The sequence below is a fragment of the Pleurodeles waltl genome, chromosome 3_1 (genome assembly GCF_031143425.1).
Source record: "Pleurodeles waltl isolate 20211129_DDA chromosome 3_1, aPleWal1.hap1.20221129, whole genome shotgun sequence".
Lineage (NCBI taxonomy): Eukaryota > Metazoa > Chordata > Amphibia > Caudata > Salamandridae > Pleurodeles > Pleurodeles waltl.
The window spans coordinates 585,420,474-585,446,857 of record NC_090440.1 but is presented as its reverse complement, the minus strand read 5'-3'; the positions used below and the strand labels follow the sequence as shown (position 1 = coordinate 585,446,857).

Below are 26,384 nucleotides of genomic sequence, written 5' to 3'. Positions count from 1 at the left end.
TAAACTCTAAAAGAAATGCTAAACAGGATCTAACACAAGGCCCTAGCAGGTCTTTTAAGAATTTAGAAAACTTTTCAAATTGCAAAAATCAATTTCTAATGACAATTTTGGAATTTGTCGTGTGATCAGGTATTGGCTGAGTAGTCCAGCAAATGCAAAGTCTTGTACCCCACCGCTGATCCACCAATGTAGGAAGTTGGCTCTGTATGTGCTATTTCAAAGTAAGGAATAGCATGCACAGAGTCCAAGGGTTCCCCTTAGAGGTAAAATAGTGGTAAAAATAGATAATACTAATGCTCTATTTTGTGGTAGTGTGGTCGAGCAGTAGGCTTATCCAAGGAGTAGTGTTAAGCATTTGTTGCACATACACAAGACAATAAATGAGGTACACACACTCAGAGACAAATCCAGCCAATAGGTTTTATATAGAAAAATATCTTTTCTTAGTTTATTTTAAGAACCACAGGTTCAAATTCTACATGGAATATCTCATTCGAAAGGTATTGCAGGTAAGTACTTTAGGAACTTCAAATCATCAAAATTGCATGTATACTTTTCAAGTTATTGACAAATAGCTGTTTTAAAAGTGGACACAGTGCAATTTTCACAGTTCCTGGGGGAGGTAAGTTTTTGTTAGTTTTACCAGGTAAGTAGGACACTTACAGGGTTCAGTTCTTGGTCCAAGGTAGCCCACCGTTGGGGGTTCAGAGCAACCCCAAAGTCACCACACCAGCGGCTCAGGGCCGGTCAGGTGCAGAGTTCAAAGTGGTGCCCAAAACACATAGGCTAGAATGGAGGGAAGGGGGTGCCCCGGTTCCGGTCTGCTTGCAGGTAAGTACCCGCGTCTTCGGAGGGCAGACCAGGGGGGTTTTGTAGGGCACCGGGGGGGACACAGGTCCACACAGAAATTTCACCCTCAGCGGCGCGGGGGCGGCCGGGTGCAGTGTAGAAACAAGCGTCGGGTTCGCAATGTTAGTCTATGAGAGATCTCGGGATCTCTTCAGCGCTGCAGGCAGGCAAGGGGGGGATTCCTCGGGGAAACCTCCACTTGGGCAAGGGAGAGGGACTCCTGGGGGTCACTTCTCCAGTGAAAGTCCGGTCCTTCAGGTCCTGGGGGCTGCGGGTGCAGGGTCTCTCCCAGGCGTCGGGACTTTAGGTTCAAAGAGTCGCGGTCAGGGGAAGCCTCGGGATTCCCTCTGCAGGCGGCGCTGTGGGGGCTCAGGGGGGACAGGTTTTGGTACTCACAGTATCAGAGTAGTCCTGGGGTCCCTCCTGAGGTGTTGGATCGCCACCAGCCGAGTCGGGGTCGCCGGGTGCAGTGTTGCAAGTCTCACGCTTCTTGCGGGGAGCTTGCAGGGTTCTTTAAAGCTGCTGGAAACAAAGTTGCAGCTTTTCTTGGAGCAGGTCCGCTGTCCTCGGGAGTTTCTTGTCTTTTCGAAGCAGGGGCAGTCCTCAGAGGATGTCGAGGTCGCTGGTCCCTTTGGAAGGCGTCGCTGGAGCAGGATCTTTGGAAGGCAGGAGACAGGCCGGTGAGTTTCTGGAGCCAAGGCAGTTGTCGTCTTCTGGTCTTCCTCTGCAGGGGTTTTCAGCTGGGCAGTCCTTCTTCTTGTAGTTGCAGGAATCTAATTTTCTAGGGTTCAGGGTAGCCCTTAAATACTAAATTTAAGGGCGTGTTTAGGTCTGGGGGGTTAGTAGCCAATGGCTACTAGCCCTGAGGGTGGGTACACCCTCTTTGTGCCTCCTCCCAAGGGGAGGGGGTCACAATCCTAACCCTATTGGGGGAATCCTCCATCTGCAAGATGGAGGATTTCTAAAAGTTAGAGTCACCTCAGCTCAGGACACCTTAGGGGCTGTCCTGACTGGCCAGTGACTCCTCCTTGTTATTCTCATTATTTTCTCCGGCCTTGCCGCCAAAAGTGGGGCCTGGCCGGAGGGGGCGGGCAACTCCACTAGCTGGAGTGTCCTGCTGGGTTGGCACAAAGGAGGTGAGCCTTTGAGGCTCACCGCCAGGTGTGACAATTCCTGCCTGGGGGAGGTGTTAGCATCTCCACCCAGTGCAGGCTTTGTTACTGGCCTCAGAGTGACAAAGGCACTCTCCCCATGGGGCCAGCAACATGTCTCGGTTTGTGGCAGGCTGCTAAAACTAGTCAGCCTACACAGATAGTCGGTTAAGTTTCAGGGGGCACCTCTAAGGTGCCCTCTGGGGTGTATTTTACAATAAAATGTACACTGGCATCAGTGTGCATTTATTGTGCTGAGAAGTTTGATACCAAACTTCCCAGTTTTCAGTGTAGCCATTATGGTGCTGTGGAGTTCGTGTTTGACAGACTCCCAGACCATATACTCTTATGGCTACCCTGCACTTACAATGTCTAAGGTTTTGTTTAGACACTGTAGGGGTACCATGCTCATGCACTGGTACCCTCACCTATGGTATAGTGCACCCTGCCTTAGGGCTGTAAGGCCTGCTAGAGGGGTGTCTTACCTATACTGCATAGGCAGTGAGAGGCTGGCATGGCACCCTGAGGGGAGTGCCATGTCGACTTACTCGTTTTGTCCTCACTAGCACACACAAGCTGGCAAGCAGTGTGTCTGTGCTGAGTGAGAGGTCTCCAGGGTGGCATAAGACATGCTGCAGCCCTTAGAGACCTTCCTTGGCATCAGGGCCCTTGGTACTAGAAGTACCAGTTACAAGGGACTTATCTGGATGCCAGGGTCTGCCAATTGTGGATACAAAAGTACAGGTTAGGGAAAGAACACTGGTGCTGGGGCCTGGTTAGCAGGCCTCAGCACACTTTCAATTGTAAACATAGCATCAGCAAAGGCAAAAAGTCAGGGGGCAACCATGCCAAGGAGGCATTTCCTTACACTGCCCCTATCCCATGTTCAGAGGCATCAGTCTGCACAATGAACTGCTTAGAATAATCTGGAGCTTTTAGAACTGGTGCTGAGCACATTGCTTGTTTCAGGGTGTCAAAGGCCTGTTGGCATTCCACAGTCCAGTTCACTTTCTTGGGCATTTTCTTGGAGGTGAGTTCAGTGAGGGCTGTCACAATGGATCCATATCCCTTCACAAACCTCCTGTAATACCCAGTCAAGCCAAGGAATGCCCTGACTTGAGTCTGGGTTTTTGGAGCTACCCAGTCCAGAATAGTCTGGATCTTGGGTTGGAGTGGCTGAACTTGGCCTCCACCTACAAGGTGGCCCAAGTAAACCACAGTTCCCTGCCCTATCTGGCATTTGGATGCCTTGATAGAGAGGCCTGCAGATTGCAGAGCCTTCAAAACCTTCTTCAGGTGGACCAGGTGATCCTGCCAGGTGGAGCTAAAGACAGCAATATCATCAAGATAAGCTGTGCTAAAGGACTCCAAGCCAGCAAGGACTTGATTCACCAACCTTTGGAAGGTGGCAGGGGCATTCTTTAAACCAAAGGGCATAACAGTAAACTGATAATGCCCATCAGGTGTGGAGAATGCAGTTTTCTCTTTTGCTCCAGGTGCCATTTTTATTTGCCAGTACCCTGCTGTCAAGTCAAAGGTACTTAAGAATTTGGCAGCACCTAATTTATCTATGAGCTCATCAGCTCTTGGGATTGGATGAGCATCTGTCTTGGTGACAGAATTGAGCCCTCTGTAGTCCACACAAAACCTCATCTCTTTCTTTCCATCTTTGGTGTGAGGTTTGGGGACTAAGACCACTGGGCTAGCCCAGGGGCTGTCAGAGCGCTCAATTACTCCCAATTCCAGCATCTTGTGGACTTCCACCTTGATGCTTTCCTTAACATGGTCAGACTGTCTAAAGATTTTGTTTTTGACAGGCATGCTGTCTCCTGTGTCCACATCATGGGTACACAGGTGTGTCTGACCAGGGGTTAAGGAGAAGAGTTCAGGAAACTGTTGTAGGACCCTCCTACAATCAGCTTGCTGTTGGCCAGAGAGGGTGTCTGAGTAGATCACTCCATCTACTGTGCCATCTTTTGGGTCTGATGACAGAAGATCAGGGAGAGGTTCACTCTCTGCCTCCTGATCCTCATCTGTTACCATCAACAGATTCACATCAGCCCTGTCATGGAAGAGCTTAAGGCGGTTCACATGGATCACCCTCTTGGGGCTCCTGCTTGTCCCCAGGTCCACCAGGTAGGTGACCTGACTCTTCCTTTCTAGCACTGGGTAAGGGCCACTCCATTTGTCCTGGAGTGCCCTGGGAGCCACAGGCTCCAGAACCCAGACTTTCTGCCCTGGTTGGAACTCAACCAGTGCAGCCTTTTGGTCATACCAAAACTTCTGGAGCTGTTGGCTGGCCTCAAGGTTTTTGGTTGCCTTTTCCATGTACTCTGCCATTCTAGAGCGAAGGCCAAGTACATAGTCCACTATGTCCTGTTTAGGCTCATGGAGAGGTCTCTCCCAGCCTTCTTTAACAAGGGCAAGTGGTCCCCTTACAGGATGACCAAACAGAAGTTCAAAGGGTAAGAATCCTACTCCCTTCTGTGGCACCTCTCTGTAAGCGAAAAGCAGACATGGCAAGAGGACATCCCATCTCCTTTTGAGTTTTTCTGGGAGCCCCATGATCATGCCTTTTAATGTCTTGTTGAATCTCTCAACCAAGCCATTAGTTTGTGGATGGTATGGTGTAGTGAATTTATAAGTCACTCCACACTCATTCCACATGTGCTTTAGGTATGCTGACATGAAGTTGGTACCTCTGTCAGACACCACCTCCTTAGGGAAACCCACTCTGGTAAAGATACCAATGAGGGCCTTGGCTACTGCAGGGGCAGTAGTCGACCTAAGGGGAATAGCTTCAGGATACCTGGTAGCATGATCCACTACTACCAGGATATACATATTTCCTGAGGCTGTGGGAGGTTCTAGTGGACCAACTATGTCCACACCCACTCTTTCAAAGGGTACCCCCACCACTGGAAGTGGAATGAGGGGGGCCTTTGGATGCCCACCTGTCTTACCACTGGCTTGACAGGTGGGGCAGGAGAGGCAAAACTCCTTAACCATGTTGGACATATTGGGCCAGTAGAAGTGGTTGACTAACCTCTCCCACGTCTTGGTTTGTCCCAAATGTCCAGCAAGGGGAATGTCATGGGCCAATGTTAGGATGAACTTCCTGAACAGCTGAGGCACTACCACTCTCCTAGTGGCACCAGGTTTGGGGTCTCTGGCCTCAGTGTACAGGAGCCCATCTTCCCAATAGACCCTATGTGTTCCATTTTTCTTGCCTTTGGACTCTTCAGCAGCTTGCTGCCTAAGGCCTTCAAGAGAGGGACAGGTTTCTTGTCCCTTACACAGCTCCTCCCTTGAGGGTCCCCCTGGGCCTAAGAGCTCAACCTGGTAAGGTTCAAGCTCCAAAGGCTCAGTTCCCTCAGAGGGCAGAACTTCTTCCTGAGAAGAGAGGTTCCCTTTCTTTTGCTGTGTTGCAGTTGGTTTCCCAACTGACTTTCCTGTTCTCTTGGTAGGCTGGGCCATTCTTCCAGACTCCAGCTCCACTTGTTCACCCTGTGCCTTGCACTGTGCTCTTGTTTTCACACACACCAGTTCAGGGATACCCAGCATTGCTGCATGGGTTTTTAGTTCTACCTCAGCCCATGCTGAGGACTCCAGGTCATTTCCAAGCAGACAGTCCACTGGGATATTTGAGGAGACCACCACCTGTTTCAGGCCATTGACCCCTCCCCATTCTAAAGTAACCATTGCCATGGGATGTACTTTTCTCTGATTGTCAGCGTTGGTGACTGTGTAAGTTTTTCCAGTCAGGTATTGGCCAGGGGAAACCAGTTTCTCTGTCACCATGGTGACACTGGCACCTGTATCCCTCAGGCCCTCTATTCCAGTCCCATTAATTAAGAGTTGCTGTCTGTATTTTTGCATGTTAGGCGGCCAGACAGCTAGTGTGGCTAAATCCACCCCACCCTCAGAAACTAGAGTAGCTTCAGTGTGGACCCTGATTTGCTCTGGGCACACTGTTGATCCCACTTGGAGACTAGCCATACCAGTGTTACCTGGATGGGAGTTTGGAGTGGAACCTTTCTTGGGACAGGCCTTGTCTCCAGTTTGGTGTCCATGCTGTTTACAGCTATGACACCAGGCCTTTTTGGGATCAAAGTTTTTACCCTTGTACCCATTGTTTTGTGAAGAGGCTCTGGGCCCACCCTCCTGTGCAGGTTTTTGGGGGCCTGTAGAAGACTCTTTACTATTTTTAGTTTTGGTTGTCTCATCACCCTTCCCCTGGGGAGTCTTTGTGACCCCTTTCTTTTGGTCACCCCCTGTTGAAGTCTTGGACACCCTTGTCTTGACCCAATGGTCCGCCTTCTTTCCCAATTCTTGGGGAGAAATTGGTCCTAGGTCTACCAGATGCTGATGCAGTTTATCATTGAAACAATTACTCAATAGGTGTTCTTTCACAAATAAATTGTACAGCCCATCATAATTACTTACACCACTGCCTTGAATCCAACCATCTAGTGTTTTCACTGAGTAGTCAACAAAGTCAACCCAGGTCTGGCTCGAGGATTTTTGAGCCCCCCTGAACCTAATCCTGTACTCCTCAGTGGAGAATCCAAAGCCCTCAATCAGGGTACCCTTCATGAGGTCATAAGATTCTGCATCTTTTCCAGAGAGTGTGAGGAGTCTATCCCTACACTTTCCAGTGAACATTTCCCAAAGGAGAGCACCCCAGTGAGACCTGTTCACTTTTCTGGTTACACAAGCCCTCTCAAAAGCTGTGAACCATTTGGTGATGTCATCACCATCTTCATATTTTGTCACAATCCCTTTGGGGATTTTTAACATGTCAGGAGAATCTCTGACCCTATTTATATTGCTGCCACCATTGATGGGTCCTAGGCCCATCTCTTGTCTTTCCCTTTCTATGGCTAGGAGCTGTCTCTCTAAAGCCAATCTTTTGGCCATCCTGGCTAACAGGAGGTCATCTTCACTGAGAGCATCCTCAGTGATTTCAGAAATGTGGGACCCTCCTGTGAGGGACTCACTATTTCTGACTAACACAGTTGGAGACAGGACTTGAGGGGTCCTGTTCTCCCTATTTAGGACTGGAGGAGGGACATTGGCCTCCAAGTCACTAATTTCTTCCTCTGTGATGTCATCATCAGAGGGGTTGGCTTTTTCAAACTCTGCCAACAGCTCCTGGAGCTGAATTTTGGTAGGTCTGGAGCCAATGGTTATTTTTTTGATATTACAGAGAGACCTTAGCTCCCTCATCTTAAGATGGAGGTAAGGTGTGGTGTCGAGTTCCACCACATTCATCTCTGTATCAGACATTATTTTGCTAAAAGTTGGAAGACTTTTTAAAGAATCTAAAACTGTTTCTAGAATCTAATTTCAAACTTTTAACAAACTTTTTAAACTCTAAAAGACAATGCTAAACAGGGACTTAACACACAAGGCCCTAGCAGGACTTTTAAGAATTTAGAAAAATTTCAAATTGCAAAAATGAATTTCTAATGACAATTTTGGAATTTGTCGTGTGATCAGGTATTGGCTGAGTAGTCCAGCAAATGCAAAGTCTTGTACCCCACCGCTGATCCACCAATGTAGGAAGTTGGCTCTGTATGTGCTATTTCAAAGTAAGGAATAGCATGCACAGAGTCCAAGGGTTCCCCTTAGAGGTAAAATAGTGGTAAAAATAGATAATACTAATGCTCTATTTTGTGGTAGTGTGGTCGAGCAGTAGGCTTATCCAAGGAGTAGTGTTAAGCATTTGTTGTACATACACATAGACAATAAATGAGGTACACACACTCCGAGACAAATCCAGCCAATAGGTTTTTGTATAGAAAAATATCTTTTCTTAGTTTATTTTAAGAACCACAGGTTCAAATTCTACATGTAATATCTCATTCGAAAGGTATTGCAGGTAAGTACTTTAGGAACTTCAAATCATCAAAATTGCATGTATACTTTTCAAGTTATTGACAAATAGCTGTTTTAAAAGTGGACACTTGGTGCAATTTTCACAGTTCCTAGGGGAGGTAAGTTTTGTTAGTTTTACCAGGTAAGTAAGACACTTACAGGGTTCAGTTCTTGGTCCAAGGTAGCCCACCGTTGGGGGTTCAGAGCAACCCCAAAGTTACCACACCAGCAGCTCAGGGCCGGTCAGGTGCAGAGTTCAAAGTGGTGCCCAAAACACATAGGCTAGAATGGAGAGAAGGGGGTGCCCCGGTTCCGGTCTGCTTGCAGGTAAGTACCCGCGTCTTCGGAGGGCAGACCAGGGGGGTTTTGTAGGGCACCGGGGGGGACACAAGCCCACACAGAAATTTCACCCTCAGCAGCTCGGGGGCGGCCGGGTGCAGTGTAGAAACAAGCGTCGGGTTCGCAATGTTAGTCTATGAGAGATCTCGGGATCTCTTCAGCGCTGCAGGCAGGCAAGGGGGGGATTCCTCGGGGAAACCTCCACTTGGGCAAGGGAGAGGGACTCCTGGGGGTCACTTCTCCAGTGAAAGTCCGGTCCTTCAGGTCCTGGGGGCTGCGGGTGCAGGGTCTCTCCCAGGCGTCGGGACTTTGGATTCAAAGAGTCGCGGTCAGGGGAAGCCTCGGGATTCCCTCTGCAGGCGGTGCTGTGGGGGCTCAGGGGGGACAGGTTTTGGTACTCACAGTATCAGAGTAGTCCTGGGGTCCCTCCTGAGGTGTTGGGTCTCCACCAGCCGAGTCGGGGTCGCCGGGTGCAGTGTTGCAAGTCTCACGCTTCTTGCGGGGAGCTTGCAGGGTTCTTTCAAGGCTGCTGGAAACAAAGTTGCAGCCTTTCTTGGAGCAGGTCCGCTGTCCTCGGGAGTTTCTTGTCTTTTCGAAGCAGGGGCAGTCCTCAGAGGATGTCGAGGTCGCTGGTCCCTTTGGAAGGCGTCGCTGGAGCAGGATCTTTGGAAGGCAGGAGACAGGCCGGTGAGTTTCTGGAGCCAAGGCAGTTGTCGTCTTCTGGTCTTCCTCTGCAGGGGTTTTCAGCTAGGCAGTCCTTCTTCTTGTAGTTGCAGGAATCTGATTTTCTAGGGTTCAGGGTAGCCCTTAAATACTAAATTTAAGGGCGTGTTTAGGTCTGGGGGGTTAGTAGCCAATGGCTACTAGCCCTGAGGGTGGGTACACCCTCTTTGTGCCTCCTCCCAAGGGGAGGGGGTCACAATCCTAACCCTATTGGGGGAATCCTCCATCTGCAAGATGGAGGATTTCTAAAAGTCAGAGTCACCTCAGCTCAGGACACCTTAGGGGCTGTCCTGACTGGCCAGTGACTCCTCCTTGTTGCTTTCTTTGTTCCCTCCAGCCTTGCCGCCAAAAGTGGGGGCCGTGGCCGGAGGGGGCGGGCAACTCCACTAAGCTGGAGTGCCCTGCTGGGCTGTGACAAAGGGGTGAGCCTTTGAGGCTCACCGCCAGGTGTTACAGCTCCTGCCTGGGGGAGGTGTTAGCATCTCCACCCAGTGCAGGCTTTGTTACTGGCCTCAGAGTGACAAAGGCACTCTCCCCATGGGGCCAGCAACATGTCTCTGGTGTGGCAGGCTGCTGGAACTAGTCAGCCTACACAGACAGTCGGTTAAGTTTCAGGGGGCACCTCTAAGGTGCCCTCTGTGGTGTATTTTACAATAAAATGTACACTGGCATCAGTGTGCATTTATTGTGCTGAGAAGTTTGATACCAAACTTCCCAGTTTTCAGTGTAGCCATTATGGTGCTGTGGAGTTCGTGTTTGACAGACTCCCAGACCATATACTCTTATGGCTACCCTGCACTTACAATGTCTAAGGTTTTGTTTAGACACTGTAGGGGTACCATGCTCATGCACTGGTACCCTCACCTATGGTATAGTGCACCCTGCCTTAGAGCTGTAAGGCCTGCTAGAGGGGTGTCTTACCTATACTGCATAGGCAGTGAGAGGCTGGCATGGCACCCTGAGGGGAGTGCCATGTCGACTTACTCGTTTTGTCCTCACTAGCACACACAAGCTGGCAAGCAGTGTGTCTGTGCTGAGTGAGAGGTCTCCAGGGTGGCATAAGACATGCTGCAGCCCTTAGAGACCTTCCTTGGCATCAGGGCCCTTGGTACTAGAAGTACCAGTTACAAGGGACTTATCTGGATGCCAGGGTCTGCCAATTGTGGATACAAAAGTACAGGTTAGGGAAAGAACACTGGTGCTGGGGCCTGGTTAGCAGGCCTCAGCACACTTTCAATTGTAAACATAGCATCAGCAAAGGCAAAAAAAGTCAGGGGGCAACCATGCCAAGGAGGCATTTCCTTACACCAGGGCACTCCAGCTAGTGGAGATGCCCGCCCCCTGGACACAGCCCCCACTTTTGGCGGCAAGTCCAGGAGAGATAATGAGAAAAACAAGGAGGAGTCACTGACCAGTCAGGACAGCCCCTAAGGTGTCCTGAGCTGAGGTGACTCTGACTTTTAGAAATCCTCCATCTTGTAGGAGGATTCCCCCAATAGGGATAGGAATGTGACCCCCTCCCCTTGGGAGGAGGCACAAAGAGGGTGTACCCACCCTCAGGGCTAGTAGCCATTGGCTACTAACCCCCCAGACCTAAACACGCCCTTACATTTAGTATTTAAGGGCTTCCCTGAACCTAAGAATTTAGATTCCTGCAACTACAAGAAGAAGAGGACTGCTGAGCTGAAAGACCCCCGCAGAAGAAAAGAAGACACCAACTGCTTTGGCCCCAGTCCTACCGGCCTGTCTCCTGCCTTCTAAAGAACCCTGCTCCAGCGACGCTTTCCCCAGGACCAGCGACCTCTGAATCCTCAGAGGACTGCCCTGCTTCAAGAGAAACAAGAAACTCCCGAGGACAGCGGCCCTGTTCCAAAAAGACTGCAACTTTGTTTCAGAGGAGCAGATTTAAAGACCCCTGCAATCCCCGCAAGAAGTGGGAGACTTGCAACACTGCACCGGGCGACCCCGACTCGACTGCTGGAGAACTAACACCTCAGGGAGGACCCTCCGGCGACTCCGAGTAACCAAAGTTGTCCCCCCTGAGCCCCCACAGCGACGCCTGCCGAGGGAATCCCCAGGCTCCCCCTGACCGCGACTGCCTGACTCTAAACTCCCGACGGCTGGAAAAGACCCTGCACCCGCAGCCCCCAGCACCTGAAGGATCGGAACTCAAGTGCAGGAGTGACCCCCAGGAGGCCCTCTCCCTTGCCTAGGTGGTGGCTACCCCGAGGAGCCCCCCCCTTGCCTGCCTGCACCGCTGAAGAGACCCCTTGGTCTCCCATTGAAACCTACAGAGAACCCGACGCTTGTTTGCACACTGCACCCGGCCGCCCCCGCGGTGCTGAGGGTGTACTTTCTGTGTGGACTTGTGCCCCCCCCCGGTGCCCTACAAAACCCCCCTGGTCTGCCCTCCGAAGACGCGGGTACTTACCTGCTGGCAGACTGGAATCGGGGCAACCCCTTCTCTCCATTGAAGCCTATGTGTTTTGGGCACCTCTTTGACCTCTGCACCTGACCGGCCCTGAGCTGCTGGTGTGGTAACTTTGGGGTTGCTCTGAACCCCCAACGGTGGGCTACCTTGGACCCAAAACTGAACCCTGTAGGTAATTTACTTACCTGCTAAAACTAACAATACTTTACCTCCCCCAGGAACTGTGAAAAATGCACTGTGTCCACTTTTAAAACAGCTATTTGTGTTTTATGTGAAAAGTATATATGCTACTGTAATTATTCAAAGTTCCTAAAGTACTTACCTGCAATACCTTTCAAATGAGATATTACATGTAGAATTTGAACCTGTGGTTCTTAAAATAAACTAAGAAAATATATTTTTCTATAACAAAACCTATTGGCTGGATTTGTCTCTGAGTGTGTGTTCCACATTTATTGCCTGTGTGTATGTACAACAAATGCTTAACACTACTCCTTTGATAAGCCTACTGTTCGACCACACTACCACAAAATAGAGCATTAGTATTATCTCTTTTTGCCACTATCTTACCTCTAAGGGGAACCCTTGGACTCTGTGCATACTATTCCTTACTTTGAAATAGTGCATACAGAGCCAACTTCCTACAGGCAATCACAATAGAAAGACAATCACAGTAGGAGTGCACTGTGCAGAGGAGCAAAGACTGTTGATGAATCTGTAATGGTTTGTCGACACGAGCATATGCTTCCAAAGCTTCAATGGAGTAGCATGGGGTGTACCACCGGAGTAGTGGAAAGTCTTACGACACAATGCTAGCAGGGAACTGAAAAATTAATATGCGTTAGGGGGAGGTTTCACAAAAATGCTTCTATTGGATTGAGAGGGAGTGAAAGGAGTTTGGCACATATTCATAAAGAACAAGCTTATGAGCGGAAATGTGAGAGGAAGTCGAGCTCAAACAGGTAATGGTGTTTAAGTGCCCTTATCAGTTGTATTCTAGGAGGCAGCCAGACATGGTGGGCTATTAAGTGTTTTAATTTGATTTCGAAACATTTTCTCTCAGTGGTAATGGTTTCCTCAAAAACAGTGCCTGTGTGAAAGAGGGCACTACGTCTTTTTATTAATTCTGAATAGGATGCATGAAATGCCCTTGAGGAGATTTGCACGAACACCACTAACACAACTAACGGTCAACATATTCCCATAACTATCCCCTGCCATTTACTTAATTGCCAAGTTAAGGTACACCAAAAAAAATGGGGAAGAAATAAAATAAACCATGCACAGCCAGAAAGGGAACACTTGTCAAAAAACACGATTGTTCACATTTGAAATCTTTCAGTGGCAGCCTCTTTTACCAGCCCACGAGCCCTTTCCTAGTGTATGGTAATGAAAATGTCACTTACCCAGTGTACATCTGTTCGTGGCATCAGTCGCTGTAGATTCGCATGTTTTGCATAGCTCGCCATCTGGTGTTGGGTCGGAGTGTTACAAGTTGTTTTTCTTCGAAGAAGTCTTTCGAGTCACGGGACCGAGTGACTCCTCCTTTTGTCTCCATTGCGCATGGGCGTCGACTCCATCTTCGATTGTTTTTCCCCGCAGAGGGTGAGGTAGGAGTTGTATTGTAGTAATAGTGGCCATGCAATGGAGTGACTAAGTATGTACCTATTTAAGGTTAAAATAATATATATACAAATAGTTGAAGGTACCTTCCGAACTGCTACAGGCTCCCGGGGAGGCGGGTGGGCACATGCGAATCTACAGCGACTGATGCCACGAACAGATGTACACTGGGTAAGTGACATTTTCAGTTCGATGGCATCTGTCGCTGTAGATACGCATGTTTTGCATAGACTAGTAAGCAGTTATCTCCCCAAAGCGGTGGCTCAGCCTGTAGGAGTGGGAGTAGTCTGAAACAATGTTCTTAATACGGCTTGACCTACTGTGGCTTGTTGTGCGGATAACACATCTACACAGTAGTGCTTGGTGAATGTGTGAGGCGTAGACCATGTGGCTGCCTTACATATTTCTTGCATTGGGATGTTTCCTAGAAATGCCATGGTAGCACCTTTCTTTCTGGTTGAGTGTGCCCTTGGTGTAATGGGCAGTTGTCGTTTAGCTTTAAGGTAGCAGATTTGGATGCATTTAACTATCCATCTGGCTATACCTTGTTTTGATATTGGGTTTCCTGCATGAGGTTTTTGGAATGCAATAAATAGCTGTTTAGTTTTCCTGATGCTCTTTGTTCTGTCAATGTAATACATTAATGCTCTTTTGACATCTAAAGTATGTAGTGCCCTCTCAGCTACGGAATCTGGCTGTGGGAAGAACACTGGAAGTTCCACTGTTTGATTTAGATGGAACGGTGAAATTACTTTTGGTAGAAATTTAGGATTAGTCCTTAGGACAACCTTATTTTTGTGTAGTTGTATAAAAGGTTCTTGTATTGTAAACGCCTGAATCTCGCTTACTCTTCTTAGAGAGGTAATGGCGATGAGAAATGCAACCTTCCATGTTAGGAACTGTATTTCGCAGGAGTGCATGGGTTCAAAAGGTGGACCCATAAGTCTAGTTAAGACAACATTTAGGTTCCATGAAGGAACAGGTGGTGTTCTTGGTGGAATAATTCTTTTAAGGCCCTCCATGAATGCTTTAATGACTGGTATCCTATATAGGGAAGTTGAATAGGTAGGCTGCAGGTATGCAGATATTGCTGCAAGGTGTATTTTAATGGAAGAGAAAGCTAGGTTAGATTTTTGTAAGTGAAGCAACTAACCCACTACATGTTTTGGGGTTGCGTGTATTGGTTGGATTTGATTAATATGGCAGTAGCAAACAAACCTCTTCCATTTACTGGCATAGCAGTGCCTGGTGGATGGCCTTCTGGCTTGCTTTATGACTTCCATACATTCTTGGGTAAGTTGTAAGTGTCCGAATTCTAGGATTTCAGGAGCCAGATTGCTAGATTCAGCGATGCTGGATCTGGGTGTCTGATCGTTTGGTTGTGTTGTGTTAACAGATCCGGCCTGTTGGGCAGTTTGATGTGGGGTACTACTGATAGGTCTAGCAGCGTTGTGTACCATGGTTGCCTTGCCCAAGTTGGTGCTATTAATATGAGTTTGAGTTTGTTTTGACTGAGTTTGTTTACCAGATAAGGAAGGAGAGGGAGAGGAGGAAAAGCGTAGGCAAATATCCCTGACCAGTTGATCCATAGGGCATTGCCGTGGGACTGCCTGTGTGGGTATCTGGATGCGAAGTTTTGGCATTTTGAGTTCTCTTTTGTCGCAAACAAGTCTATTTGAGGTGTTCCCCAGAGCGTGAAGTAAGTGTTCAGAATTTGGGGGTGAATTTCCCATTCGTGGACCTGTTGGTGATCTCGAGAGAGATTGTCTGCGAGTTGATTCTGAATTCCTGGGATAAATTGTGCTATTAGGCGAATTTTGTTGTGAATTGCCCAACACCATATCTTTTGTGCCAGCAGGCTCAATTGCGTTGAGTGCGTCGCCCCTTGTTTGTTTAGATAATACATTGTTGTCATGTTGTCTGTTTTGACGAGAATGTATTTGTGAACTATTATTGGTTGAAAAGCCTTTAGTGCTTGAAAAACTGCTAGTAGTTCTAGGTGATTTATATGCAGTTTTGTTTGATGTACGTTCCATTGTCCTTGTATGCTGTGTTGATCGAGGTGTGCTCCCCACCCTGTCATGGAAGCATCTGTTGTTATTACATATTGTGGCACTGGGTCTTGGAAAGGCCGCCCTTTGTTTAAATTTATATCGTTCCACCATAGAAGCGAGAGGTAAGTTTGGCGGTCTATTAACACCAGATCTGTAAGGTGACCCTGTGCTTGTGACCACTGTGATGCTAGGCACTGTTGTAAGGGCCTCATGTGCAGTCTTGCGTTTGGGACAATGGCTATGCATGAAGACATCATGCCTAGGAGTTGTAATATCATCTTTGCTTGTATCTTTTGTGTTGGATACATGCGTTGTATGATGTTGTTGAAATTTTGAATTCTTTGTGGACTTGGAGTGGCTACTCCTATTGTTGTGTTTATTATGGCTCCTAGGTATTGTTGTACCTTGCGCGGCAGAATGTTGGATTTTGCGAAGTTGACTGTGAACCCTAGTTTGTAGAGCGTTTGTATGATTTGATTTGTGTGGTGTGAGCACGTTATTAACGAATGGGTCTTGATTAGCCAGTCGTCTAGATACGGGAATACATGTATTTGCTGCCTTCTGATGTGTGCAGCGACTACTGCTAGACATTTGGTAAAGACTTTTGGTGCGGTTGTTAAACCGAAAGGCAGTACCTTGAATTGGTAGTGTATTCCGTTGAATACAAACCTTAGGTATTTCCTGTGCGATGGATGTATTGGTATATGGAAATACGCGTCTTTGAGGTCTAATGTTGTCATGTAGTCGTGTAGTTTCAGCAATGGTAACACTTCTTGTAGTGTGACCATGTGAAAGTGGTCTGATTTGATGTATGTGTTTAGTATTCTTAGGTCTAGGATTGGTCTTAGCGTTTTGTCCTTCTTTGGTATTAAGAAGTACAGTGAATAAACTCCTGTGTTTATTTGTGTGTTTGGTACTAACTCGATTGCGTTCTTTTGCAATAGTGCTTGAACTTCTATCTCCAGGAGCTCGGAATGATGTTTTGATAAATTTTGTGCTCTTGGTGGTATGTTTGGAGGGAATTGTAGAAATTCTATGCAATAACCATTTTGGATAATTGCTAAAACCCAAGTGTCTGTAGTGATTTCCTCCCATGCTTTGTAATAATGACCTATTCTTCCCCCCACTGGTGTTGTGTGGAGGGGGTGAGTGACATGTGAGTCACTGCTTAGTTGTAGGGGTTTTGGGGCTTTGAAATTTTCCCCTATTCCTAGGGAATTGCCCTCCTCTATATTGGCCCCGAAAGCCTCCCCTGTACTGTCCCTGGTAACTGGATGGTGTTGCCTGTGAGGTGCTGGCTTGTGTGGCCTGACCCCGAAACCCCCCTCTAAAGGGTGTTTTGCGGAAGGTGCTGTAATTTCCTCTGCTCTGCGGGGAGTAGAGTGCGCCCATGGCTTTAGCAGTGTCCGTGTCCTTTTTAAGTTTTTCAATCGCCGTGTCCACTTCTGGACCGAACAGTTCTTTTTCGTTGAATGGCATATTGAGAACTGCCTGCTGAATCTCTGGTTTAAACCCAGACGTTCGTAGCCATGCATGCCTTCTGATGGTCACAGATGTATTTATTGTTCTTGCAGCTGTGTCTGCTGCGTCCATGGAGGAGCGTATCTGGTTGTTTGAAATGTTCTGTCCTTCTTCAACCACTTGCTTTGCCCTCTTTTGTAGGTCTTTGGGTAGATGTTCAATGAGATGTTGCATCTCATCCCAATGGGCTCTGTCATAGCGCGCAAGAAGTGCCTGTGAGTTAGCGATGCGCCACTGGTTTGCAGCTTGTGCTGCGACTCTCTTTCCAGCTGCATCGAACTTGCGGCTTTCCTTATCTGGGGGTGGTGCGTCCCCAGATGTGTGGGAGTTGGCCCTTTTCCTAGCTGCTCCTACAACGACAGAATCTGGTGGCAGCTGCGAAGTTATGAAAATAGGGTCTGTAGGAGGTGCTTTATACTTTTTTTCCACCCTTGGTGTGATTGCCCTACTTTTGACCGGCTCCTTAAAGATGTCTTTTGCGTGCCGAAGCATACCAGGGAGCATAGGCAGGCTTTGGTAGGAGCTGTGGGTGGCAGAGAGGGTGTTGAATAGAAAGTCATCCTCGACTTGTTCTGAGTGGAGGCTTACATTGTGGAATTGTGCTGCTCTAGCCACCACCTGAGAATATGCAGTACTGTCTTCTGGTGGTGATGGCTTTGTAGGGTATGCCTCCGGACTGTTATCTGACACAGGGGCGTCGTATAAGTCCCATGCGTCCTGATCCTGGTCATCTTGGCTCATGGTGGTGTGAGCCGGGGAATGTGATGGTGTTTGTGCTGGCGAGACGTGAATTATAGGTGGAGGAGAGGGTGGTGGAGTAACCCTTTTCACCATTTTTGTTTGTGGTGTTTGGTCAGTTTGAAATTCCAGTCTTCTCTTTCTCCTAATAGGGGGAAGGGTGCTTATTTTTCCTGTCCCCTGCTGTATAAAAATACGTTTCTGCGTATGGTCTACATCGGTGGATTGCGGGTCTTCCTCAAACCTATGCCTTCGCATTTGGGAGGTCATTGATTGCTCTTCGGTATAAGAGCCTGAAACTGGGTCGGTTGCAGGTTGTTTCGGCACCGAAACCCTTTCTGCATCTTTTTTCGGCTCCGAGGTGGCTTTTTTCTTTTTCAGAGTCGAAACATCTCGGCGTCGATCTTCATCGGTGCCACTGTCTCGGCGTCGAGCCGTGTCTACACCGCTATCTCGGTGTCGATGTATGTCTCCAGCACTTTCTCGGTCCCGAGAAGGCTGCGTGCCGGTGTCTTGACCGGAGTCGGACGGTCTCGGCACTGATTGGGCCTTTTTCGGTGCCGACGGTCGGTCACCGAATTTATGGGTGGAGCCATGGCCTGGTGGCAGTGGCGTCCCCTGGGCCTTGACAATCTTCTTATGAGTGCTTTTCGACGTCTTACTCACGGTTCGTGGATCATCGAATTCCTCGGAGTCCGATTCGTGTATCGAAAAGGTTTCTTCCTCTTCCTGTACCTCGAACTCTCGGTGCGCTGTCGGCGTGGACGCCATTTGAAGTCTTCTTGCTCGACGGTCTCGGAGTGTTTTTCGGGACCGGAACGCACGACAGGCCTCGCAAGTGTCTTCACTGTGCTCAGGTGATAGGCACAGGTTACAGACCAAGTGTTGGTCTGAATAGGGGTATTTTTTGTGGCATTTGGGACAGAAACGGAACGGGGTCCGTTCCATCAGCGTTCTTCTACACGTGGTCGGGCCGAGCAGGAAAACTACCCCGAAGGGCTCCGGAGCTCTTCGATCTTCGATGCGGTGTTGATTCTGACTACGCCGATCCCGAACGCAACAATACCGACGAAAATCTTCCGAAATTTAGCTGTTTTTCCGTTCCGAAACTCGGAGCGACAGGAACACGTCCGAACCCGATGGCGGAAAAAAAACAATCGAAGATGGAGTCGACGCCCATGCGCAATGGAGACAAAAGGAGGAGTCACTCGGTCCCGTGACTCGAAAGACTTCTTCGAAGAAAAACAACTTGTAACACTCCGACCCAACACCAGATGGCGAGCTATGCAAAACATGCGTATCTACAGCGACAGATGCCATCGAACTCTATATTATTTATACCAATCTTTCGGGGGCAATGGCTGAGCCAACAAAGGCATTTCACAAATAAATTTCATTTATATGTTATAAACAGAATCCAATTAAAAAGATACAAACAGATGTGATTAGTAATAATTAAAACTATTTTTCCCAGTGATAGACGAAATAACGTCATTTTTAAACCCTGTTATTAAAGGCAGGTTACTAATTTGACTGCATCACCTGCTAAGTAGTAAATTTCAAGGTTGCAACTTGCAGAAAGGGGAAACAAGAGCCATTAGTCTAGCTCAACATATCAGAGTCAAACTATATCACATACATGACAAATACCAGTAAATTAAAATATAAATTAGCTACAAATGTGTTATAACCAAAGACTTGAACACCGTGATGTATTTGTTAACATTTAACCATTACTGATTATTCCTTGCATTTAATAGCATAGCAGGGGTGCCCTATTCCTGCCTCTCAGTACTTATTTTAAAAATCACAGAAAAAGTGTTGCCGTTTAGCGCCAATTTAGATCACATAAATCAAATATTATGTCTTCTTTTTGCATTGTTAGCATCATTGTTGAAGGCTAGGAAACCCAATTCAGTCCCTTTAAGTTTCTCAGAGAGGTATCTGTTCCAATTGAAAATGGACAATGTAACTTTAACATCTATAGAGAACTAACGAGGCAGAAAGATTTATATAAGCAAACAACCATCTCATGGTTGCCATAACACAGTCATACAAATGTACACCTCAAGTAGAAGTGTAGCCTAGTTATACATTCTTTGCCACCAATGTAAACCAACATGCAGTTTTACATTAAGACTAACCTCCCATAGATGTCCGACGATAGGGGCGTCTGCCCAGGAGTGTTCCATGTTCATGCCCATTTTACCGTTTTTGAATGCTACGAAGCTAATCGTTTTATCAAACCACCTAACAGAAAAACAAAGGATACAACAATTATTTCACAGCAACACAAAGCCACCAGTGGCCACCAGTGGCGTGCTTGCAAAGTTTCAACCACTGGAAATCGCTTTGGAACACATTACCGTCTGTTGTATTTTACCACTGTGTTGTCAAAATGAATATATATATGTAAATCAGACTTGGCCCACTTCGAGCTGTGTACAATGAAGAATAGGAAAAAAAAAGTTACCTAAGCTAATACCATAGTATGGCAGCTTGAAATCGACCCACATGAATCGCATGGGTTGTCAGAGAAGTCTTACGTATTAATCTATAAAACATTTCTTTGTGGACATCAACAATGTATGTGTCTGTGAAATGACTCAATTCTGTTGCACAATGCCTTGTGCACTACTACAATCTCCACAACACACTTTTTATGTCCTTTTGTGTTTATGATTGTATGTGGAGAAATTATTTGTAGTGCTCCATTTCTTGTGGAGGAAGGGTTGGTATCAGGTGAATTATAATACCCCAAAAGTGCAATTGTTATTAAAGAACTGGCTTTTAATCCATGTATAGCTATATCTCCACATGCTTTGCAAAGAGATGCACTTGCCATTTGTGTACATGGTGTGTTTTAATGAAAAACAATGTGATTAAATCTGTATGTAATGTTTGTACCGACTCCCTATGCCTCTGGTCTTGTAACTGTGTAATTAAAGTTATGTTTAGAATATGTGTGTGCATCTGTGTGAGGCACCAGGACACCACATATGGGATGAATGGTGTCTTTGAGTTGGCTCAAGATGACCCTGTAGGTTTATATTCTTAGAGTTACATAACTACATGTCCTCTGTTCTAGGGCACACTCCAAATACTGTAGCTGTCCACTGTGCCAGGGGTTTTATATCTGTTTATCTGCTTAAAAAGTATCCCTGGTCTTTCTATGCAACCAACCCTTCCCCGTTTCGTGTGTTGTCCTGGCCATTGTAAGGGCAAAGTAGTTGAACTACTACTACCTCAAATGAACAAAGGACTCTGACCTGATGTGATCAGCTTCACCTACACATCTGCCTGCCAGTCAAAACCTGGAAAGAAAAAGTAAAAACTATGATTTGTTTCCTTTTGAGTGAAGAAAGATTTGAAATTTGAACGTAGTTTGCACTTTGCTTCCCTGGTTTCTCAGCACTGACCTTTAGGTATAAAAATACTGTCCCTCTGGGAAAAAGACTTTGAACTTCAACTGTAGTTTTAAATACTGCAGTACATATAGGATCCTTGTGTATAGAATCATGCTAGTGGCTCTCTTAATGGAGGACTGGACCCAGTATCTCGACGTTTGAGAATCTTGGCTTGTGCGATCCAATGGTGGAGAAAGAAAGGAGGCAGCCAAGTGGCAGAGAGTAAGAAAAATACAACGTTTTCATCTAAGCACCTCTCAGCACACAAGTTTGAGATGCAGTCCTTTTGGTCTTGAAACTGGATTATCAGTATGAAGAATGTAATTTAGGCTTGAAGACATTTCTGGAGATAGCTCCAGCCTCTTCTACACAGTATGAGTTTTTTTTTTTTCAATTATAAACATTAATGTATCCGGTGTTGAATTATTAACACTCATAATTTTGGCCCTTATGAAGTTATGTCATTGTGCGGAGTTATTTTAGGGCCAACAGGTCCTACAAAACTAACACCATCGTCTGTGTTGATTGCTACTTCAGAGTCGCAGTTTCTTGTACTGTTTCAAGCCTCATTGCTTTTCTGGTATACAGGGATTAAGGTCCTTCGGCATCCTAACACCTGTTGCTCTTAGTTTTATGCGATCTAGTTCTATTTCTCTCTCGATGGTTCCCTTCCAGGAAGCTATAAAAGTCTTTTTGATCTTGGGATAGCGATACTGAACATGAGCACAGCAGTAGTCTTTGATATTGGTACAGTGTTCCCTCCTTTTAGTAGCTGTATGACGGATTAATTCAAATAGTGTATTGCAAGATGCAACCTCCTCTCCACAGTATCAGGGTTCAGCGACCACATCTAGGTTAGCAGTTACAAAAGGTCATACACAGACATGCTGTACAGGACCAAATGTTTCTGTATCCCAAGGTTAACCGTGTTGGGGCTTGAATTTTCATAAGCCAATGAAAATTCCCTCTTGATGGTCCCAAGGTAAAAATGCAATGTTAATCGACCCGTGGAAACCATGAATGACACTCAAAACAAAACTTAAATAAAGGGTTTACCATAATACAAAGGCAATAATCATTAACCTTACCAAAGGCCCCTGTTAGCAGAGATTAGTCTGTTTGTGTATGATGGAGCACATGCCTTAGGCACTGAAGACACAGGTGGATGTCATAACTGAGTATCGCTAGGGACACACTGTTGACATCTTCTATGCAAGGTTTTACAGAAAAACATGTTTTACTTTTACAAAACAAGATGATATACCTATGTAAACTATTTAAATCTTTAACGATTTTTGCTGCAAATCGTGGATCTAATTCGGCACCTAGTAATCCTGCTTGTCCTTTCCAATGTTACCAAAATCTATAACATAACTACCCTGAACGCTTGTAGGGGCATATGTCCAGAAGTTTCAATGCTTGTTCTGATTTGCTCTGACATTGTGCACTGAAAATAATTGTTCTTTTATTCCTAAACAGGGAATATTGTGCCATAAGCTCTTCATAGGATTCTACTGTTATGATCATTTTGACATGTGGAGGGGGAAGGTGTTTTTTGGGAGTAGTATATCCCCCAGGCAATGTAGGTTTTAGGCTCCACCTTGTTATTTCATTACATGCCGAGAGAGGGGTTATGGTACTTAACAGGTATAGCGCACCTATCATAACATTTGCCGTGCAGCAGAGATTTGGCATAGCTATCCAGTGAGGCCACAGAATCTTCTTTCTTATACCCCTGTTCCGTCTCATCCAATGTGACAAAGAAAGCAGCTTTTTCCACAGCATCCAAGGACTGCTTGTTCTTCCCATTTGCAAAATGGTCCTTCCGAGCTTTTGCCCAGGGGATTCTGCAAACAAGAAGTAAGGTTTGTCAGCAAATGTACATAATGAACCATTCGTTCAAGACAATTAACACTTAATAATACAATCTTTCCAAAATACAATCTATATACAAAATGCAATCTATAATTTTATATACATCTGTATTTCTAAAAATATATATTTATAGTCTGTGATGCATTCTTATTCGTTGTATATTTTAATCTGCTTGTGCCTTCATCACTGCACTCATACTTCTGCTGAAGTCTAACCCTACAGCTCATCACCTGTAAAGCCCGCTGCCAACACACAAGTCTTCAGGCAGACAGACTCATATCCTCCAACTTCCAGTCACAAACACATCGCAACCAAAACCCCTACTTCAATTCTATTTTACTGCTATATAATTATCACCCAACCATCAGACCCAACACCCATTCACCATCCCGCATCCTGCCCAGCTCATGCCAGTCTCCCAGTCTTTTTAGATAAACCTGGCTTAGATGTAAGTAAAACAAAAAAATAACAACTTGAAAGTGTACAGTACTTCTCTTTTCAAAGAACATAAAATAAGTCTTACACTAGTGTGTGTATTGTAGATCTAATTGAAATGAGAAAATATTGCAGCAAATCTAAGAAGTAAGGGAGATTTAGCTGCAAAACAAATAAGACAGATATTGTTGGATCCTCTACATCACACATCAGCACAGTCCAAAATGTGCACTTACCTATCTCCGGCGGTGACAGCTGCCAGATGCTCCTCTCCGGGGTGCGGCTCAGATTTATCATCCAAAATTTTCTGCATCTGCTGTTCAATCTCCCGTGGCTTTAACAGCCGACCATCATGGTACAACCAGACTTTGAAGTAACGTCCCTTGTGGTACACAACGATGTGCTTACTGTCTTTCACGTGCTGGAGTGTGTCTAGAATCGAAAGTCACGTTTCAAAAAGCTGTTTTTACAAACCCTGAGGAACCACATCTCTTCTGGCTCCTACCAAGTAATAATCACATGGTTTAGACACAGGAGTCAAGTACATGAGAGATGGAATAAATGTGTTATCAGTCACACCACAGATGCCCTGCCACTCTACTCTACAATGAAATCACTATAGATTTCTAGGTTTTAAAATCTTATCCAGCTATATAACTTGGATGTGTCCTGTTCATACATAGCAAAGATTTTAATACATGGAGGAAGTCAATCTTACCTACTTTTATTTTTTTTTAAATCTCATACTTCATGGTGTGAAGAAAAATAAGAAGCCTGTGGCTACAAAAATGTGCTGTGGACAAGGCAGCAAGCAGCCTAGTTAATGAATTCAAGGCACTCATATCAGGAGACTAATTCTCAGAGGGTTCTTACACACAAAGGGGTTGGTTATGAGTTTGGCGGATGCTTTAAACTGTCCAACCTCCAACGGGGAGAATGCCACCATACAGGCTACCTCCCCACCGGCCCCATTAAGAGTTTCCTGCTAGGTCAGCGGGCAGAAACCGGACTATGGCCTAGTGGGAAACAGCCTACAGCATTGTCTCCAACTTGTAGTCAAGCCAGCGGCAATGCTGTGGAGCGCAGGATGCACTAGCACACATAACATTGCGATGGTGCTGGCCAGGGGGCACCTTGCACTGCCCATGCCAAGTGCATGGTAAGTGCAGGGGCTACCCTGCAACCGTTCTCAGCCAGAATTTTCATGGCTGTTGTACAGCCATGAAACTGCTGGGGGAGAACAGGGTCACTTCCCTGGCGGATTAGGATCGCCACCAACTCCAGACCACCGTGATCTCCAATCCTGGCAGAGCTGGCGGCCCAACCGCCAGGGTTGTAATGTGGTGGTTGGACAGACAGCCGCATTGGCAGCGGTCCGACCGCCATCCGCGAGTCTGGCGGTCTCGTGACCACCAAACTCATAATGAGGCCCAAAGTTTCTATACAATAGCAAAAGTTTTTTACACCATTTTTTTTTAAGTTTTTCATGGTGTACAATAAGTAAGTAGGAAAGACTAGCAGGCCATAATACTAGTAAAGTCTGTCAGTTCACAGTATATGACAAGCAAGGTAAAAGAAAAATCATAAAAGAAGAACATATGGGAAAATGCTGGGTTAATCACTTGAAATATTTTGCAAATAAATGGTCATGATCTCAAACATAGGAAAAGGTGTGACCCAAACGCACAGGGAAAGCAGGGTCGAGGTATTGATAAATGGTGGGGTTTGGAATATATTGGGAGGATGGTAAAATAGTAGAGGAGCCTTGGAGGTATCACCAACTTGGAGATGGTGATAAGCCTGTGTCTGACGCCAGAATGTTATTTGACTCTTGAGGGAGGAGGCACATCACTCCAGATTCCCCTCATGCAAATTTTCATCGTCATGGTATGTTTATCGTCATGTATAGAGGTGTCCTCCCCATTTAAGTATTTCATTTCATAGCAAGACTATTCAAGGGAAAGTGTTGCAGTGCAAGGGGAACAGGCCTTTCCTAACCTGAAGTGCTGAGGCCCATCCGAACCTGTCTAATATCTCCACTCTCACATCTAGGCCAAGCCAAGAGTCTCTCGGATAGAGAAAGACATCAGCAACTTAGAGAGACATTGCGTAGATGCCACCCAGGAGGGAAAGGACCCTTTCATGTCCTGACAGTCACATTTGGATAGCCAGGGGCTAAATGGCCAAAGTTAAAAGAAGGGTGAGAGTGGCCTGCCCTGTCTGGTGTCTCTACAAACAGTTCAGACATGCCGCCCCCAGTCTAACTCTGGCCACAGGGTCAATGTAGACCAACTGTAGTAAGTGTACTAAACAGTGTTTGAAATCAAATATCTTGAGCACCACAAAAAACAGATCTAATTAGGCATATCAAACACTTCCCCAGGTCCAGAATTAAAACTCCAGCATCAGGTCAAAACTTCGGAGCAGTGTCAATGATTATGAAAAATCTTATATTATTATTAATGGAGGTGCTCCGACCCCGGACAAAGCCATTGGGGTGAACCAGAAGTGACAGAACTTTAGGCCACAGTCCGCCAGGACCTTGCAGAGTATTCTGGAGTCAGCTCTGAGAATGGCAGTTGTTCTATAAGACGTGGGATATTTCTGTGGCTTTAAGATGGGGACTAAGAAGACCTCACTCAGCGATGGGGCAAAGTGCTCATTTCTAGGGACTTACAAAAGAAATGTGCTGACTTAAGAGGTAAATGATAAATTGTTAGTCTTTGGAGGATTTAATATACTTACAACATTAAAAACAATGTATGCACCCAATTATAAACACACAACACAAGTGAAAAGAAGACACAAATGAAAATGTCACTTACCCAGTGTACATCTGTTCGTGGCATCAGTCGCAGTAGATTCGCATGTTCTGCAATAGCTCGCCATCTGGTGTTGGGCCGGAGTGTTACAAGTTGTTTTTCTTCGAAGAAGTCTTTCGAGTCACGGGACCGAGTGACTCCTCCTTTTGTCTCCATTGCGCATGGGCGTCGACTCCATCCTCGATTGTTTTTCCCCGCAGAGGGTGAGGTAGGAGTTGAATTGTAGTAATAGTGCCCATGCAATGGAGTGACTAAGTATGCACTTATTTAAGGTTGAGATGATACATATATAAATAATTGAAGGTAACTTCCAAACTGCTACAGGCTCCCGGGGAGGCGGGTGGGCACATGCGAATCTACTGCGACTGATGCCACGAACAGATGTACACTGGGTAAGTGACATTTTCAGTTCGATGGCATCTGTCGCTGTAGATACGCATGTTCTGCAATAGACTAGTAAGCAGTTATTTCCCCAAAAGCGGTGGATCAGCCTGTAGGAGTGGAAGTAGTCTGAAATAATGTCCTTAATACAGCTT

At 46.2% G+C, this 26,384-nt stretch overlaps 1 protein-coding gene across 3 annotated transcripts in view; it reads right to left on the bottom strand.

Annotated features, from left to right (window-relative positions):
* CPT1A (carnitine palmitoyltransferase 1A) overlaps positions 1-26,384 on the bottom strand; it is a 522,885-nt gene that overhangs the window by 224,436 nt on the left and 272,065 nt on the right. For all 3 annotated transcript variants that reach the window (XM_069223030.1, XM_069223032.1, XM_069223031.1), the window contains exons 10-12: positions 23,263-23,458; positions 22,375-22,563; positions 19,454-19,559 (exon numbers count right to left, since the gene is read on the bottom strand). In XM_069223030.1, the coding sequence (XP_069079131.1) occupies positions 19,454-19,559; positions 22,375-22,563; positions 23,263-23,458 (491 nt within the window). The remainder of the gene's footprint in view (positions 1-19,453; positions 19,560-22,374; positions 22,564-23,262; positions 23,459-26,384) is intronic.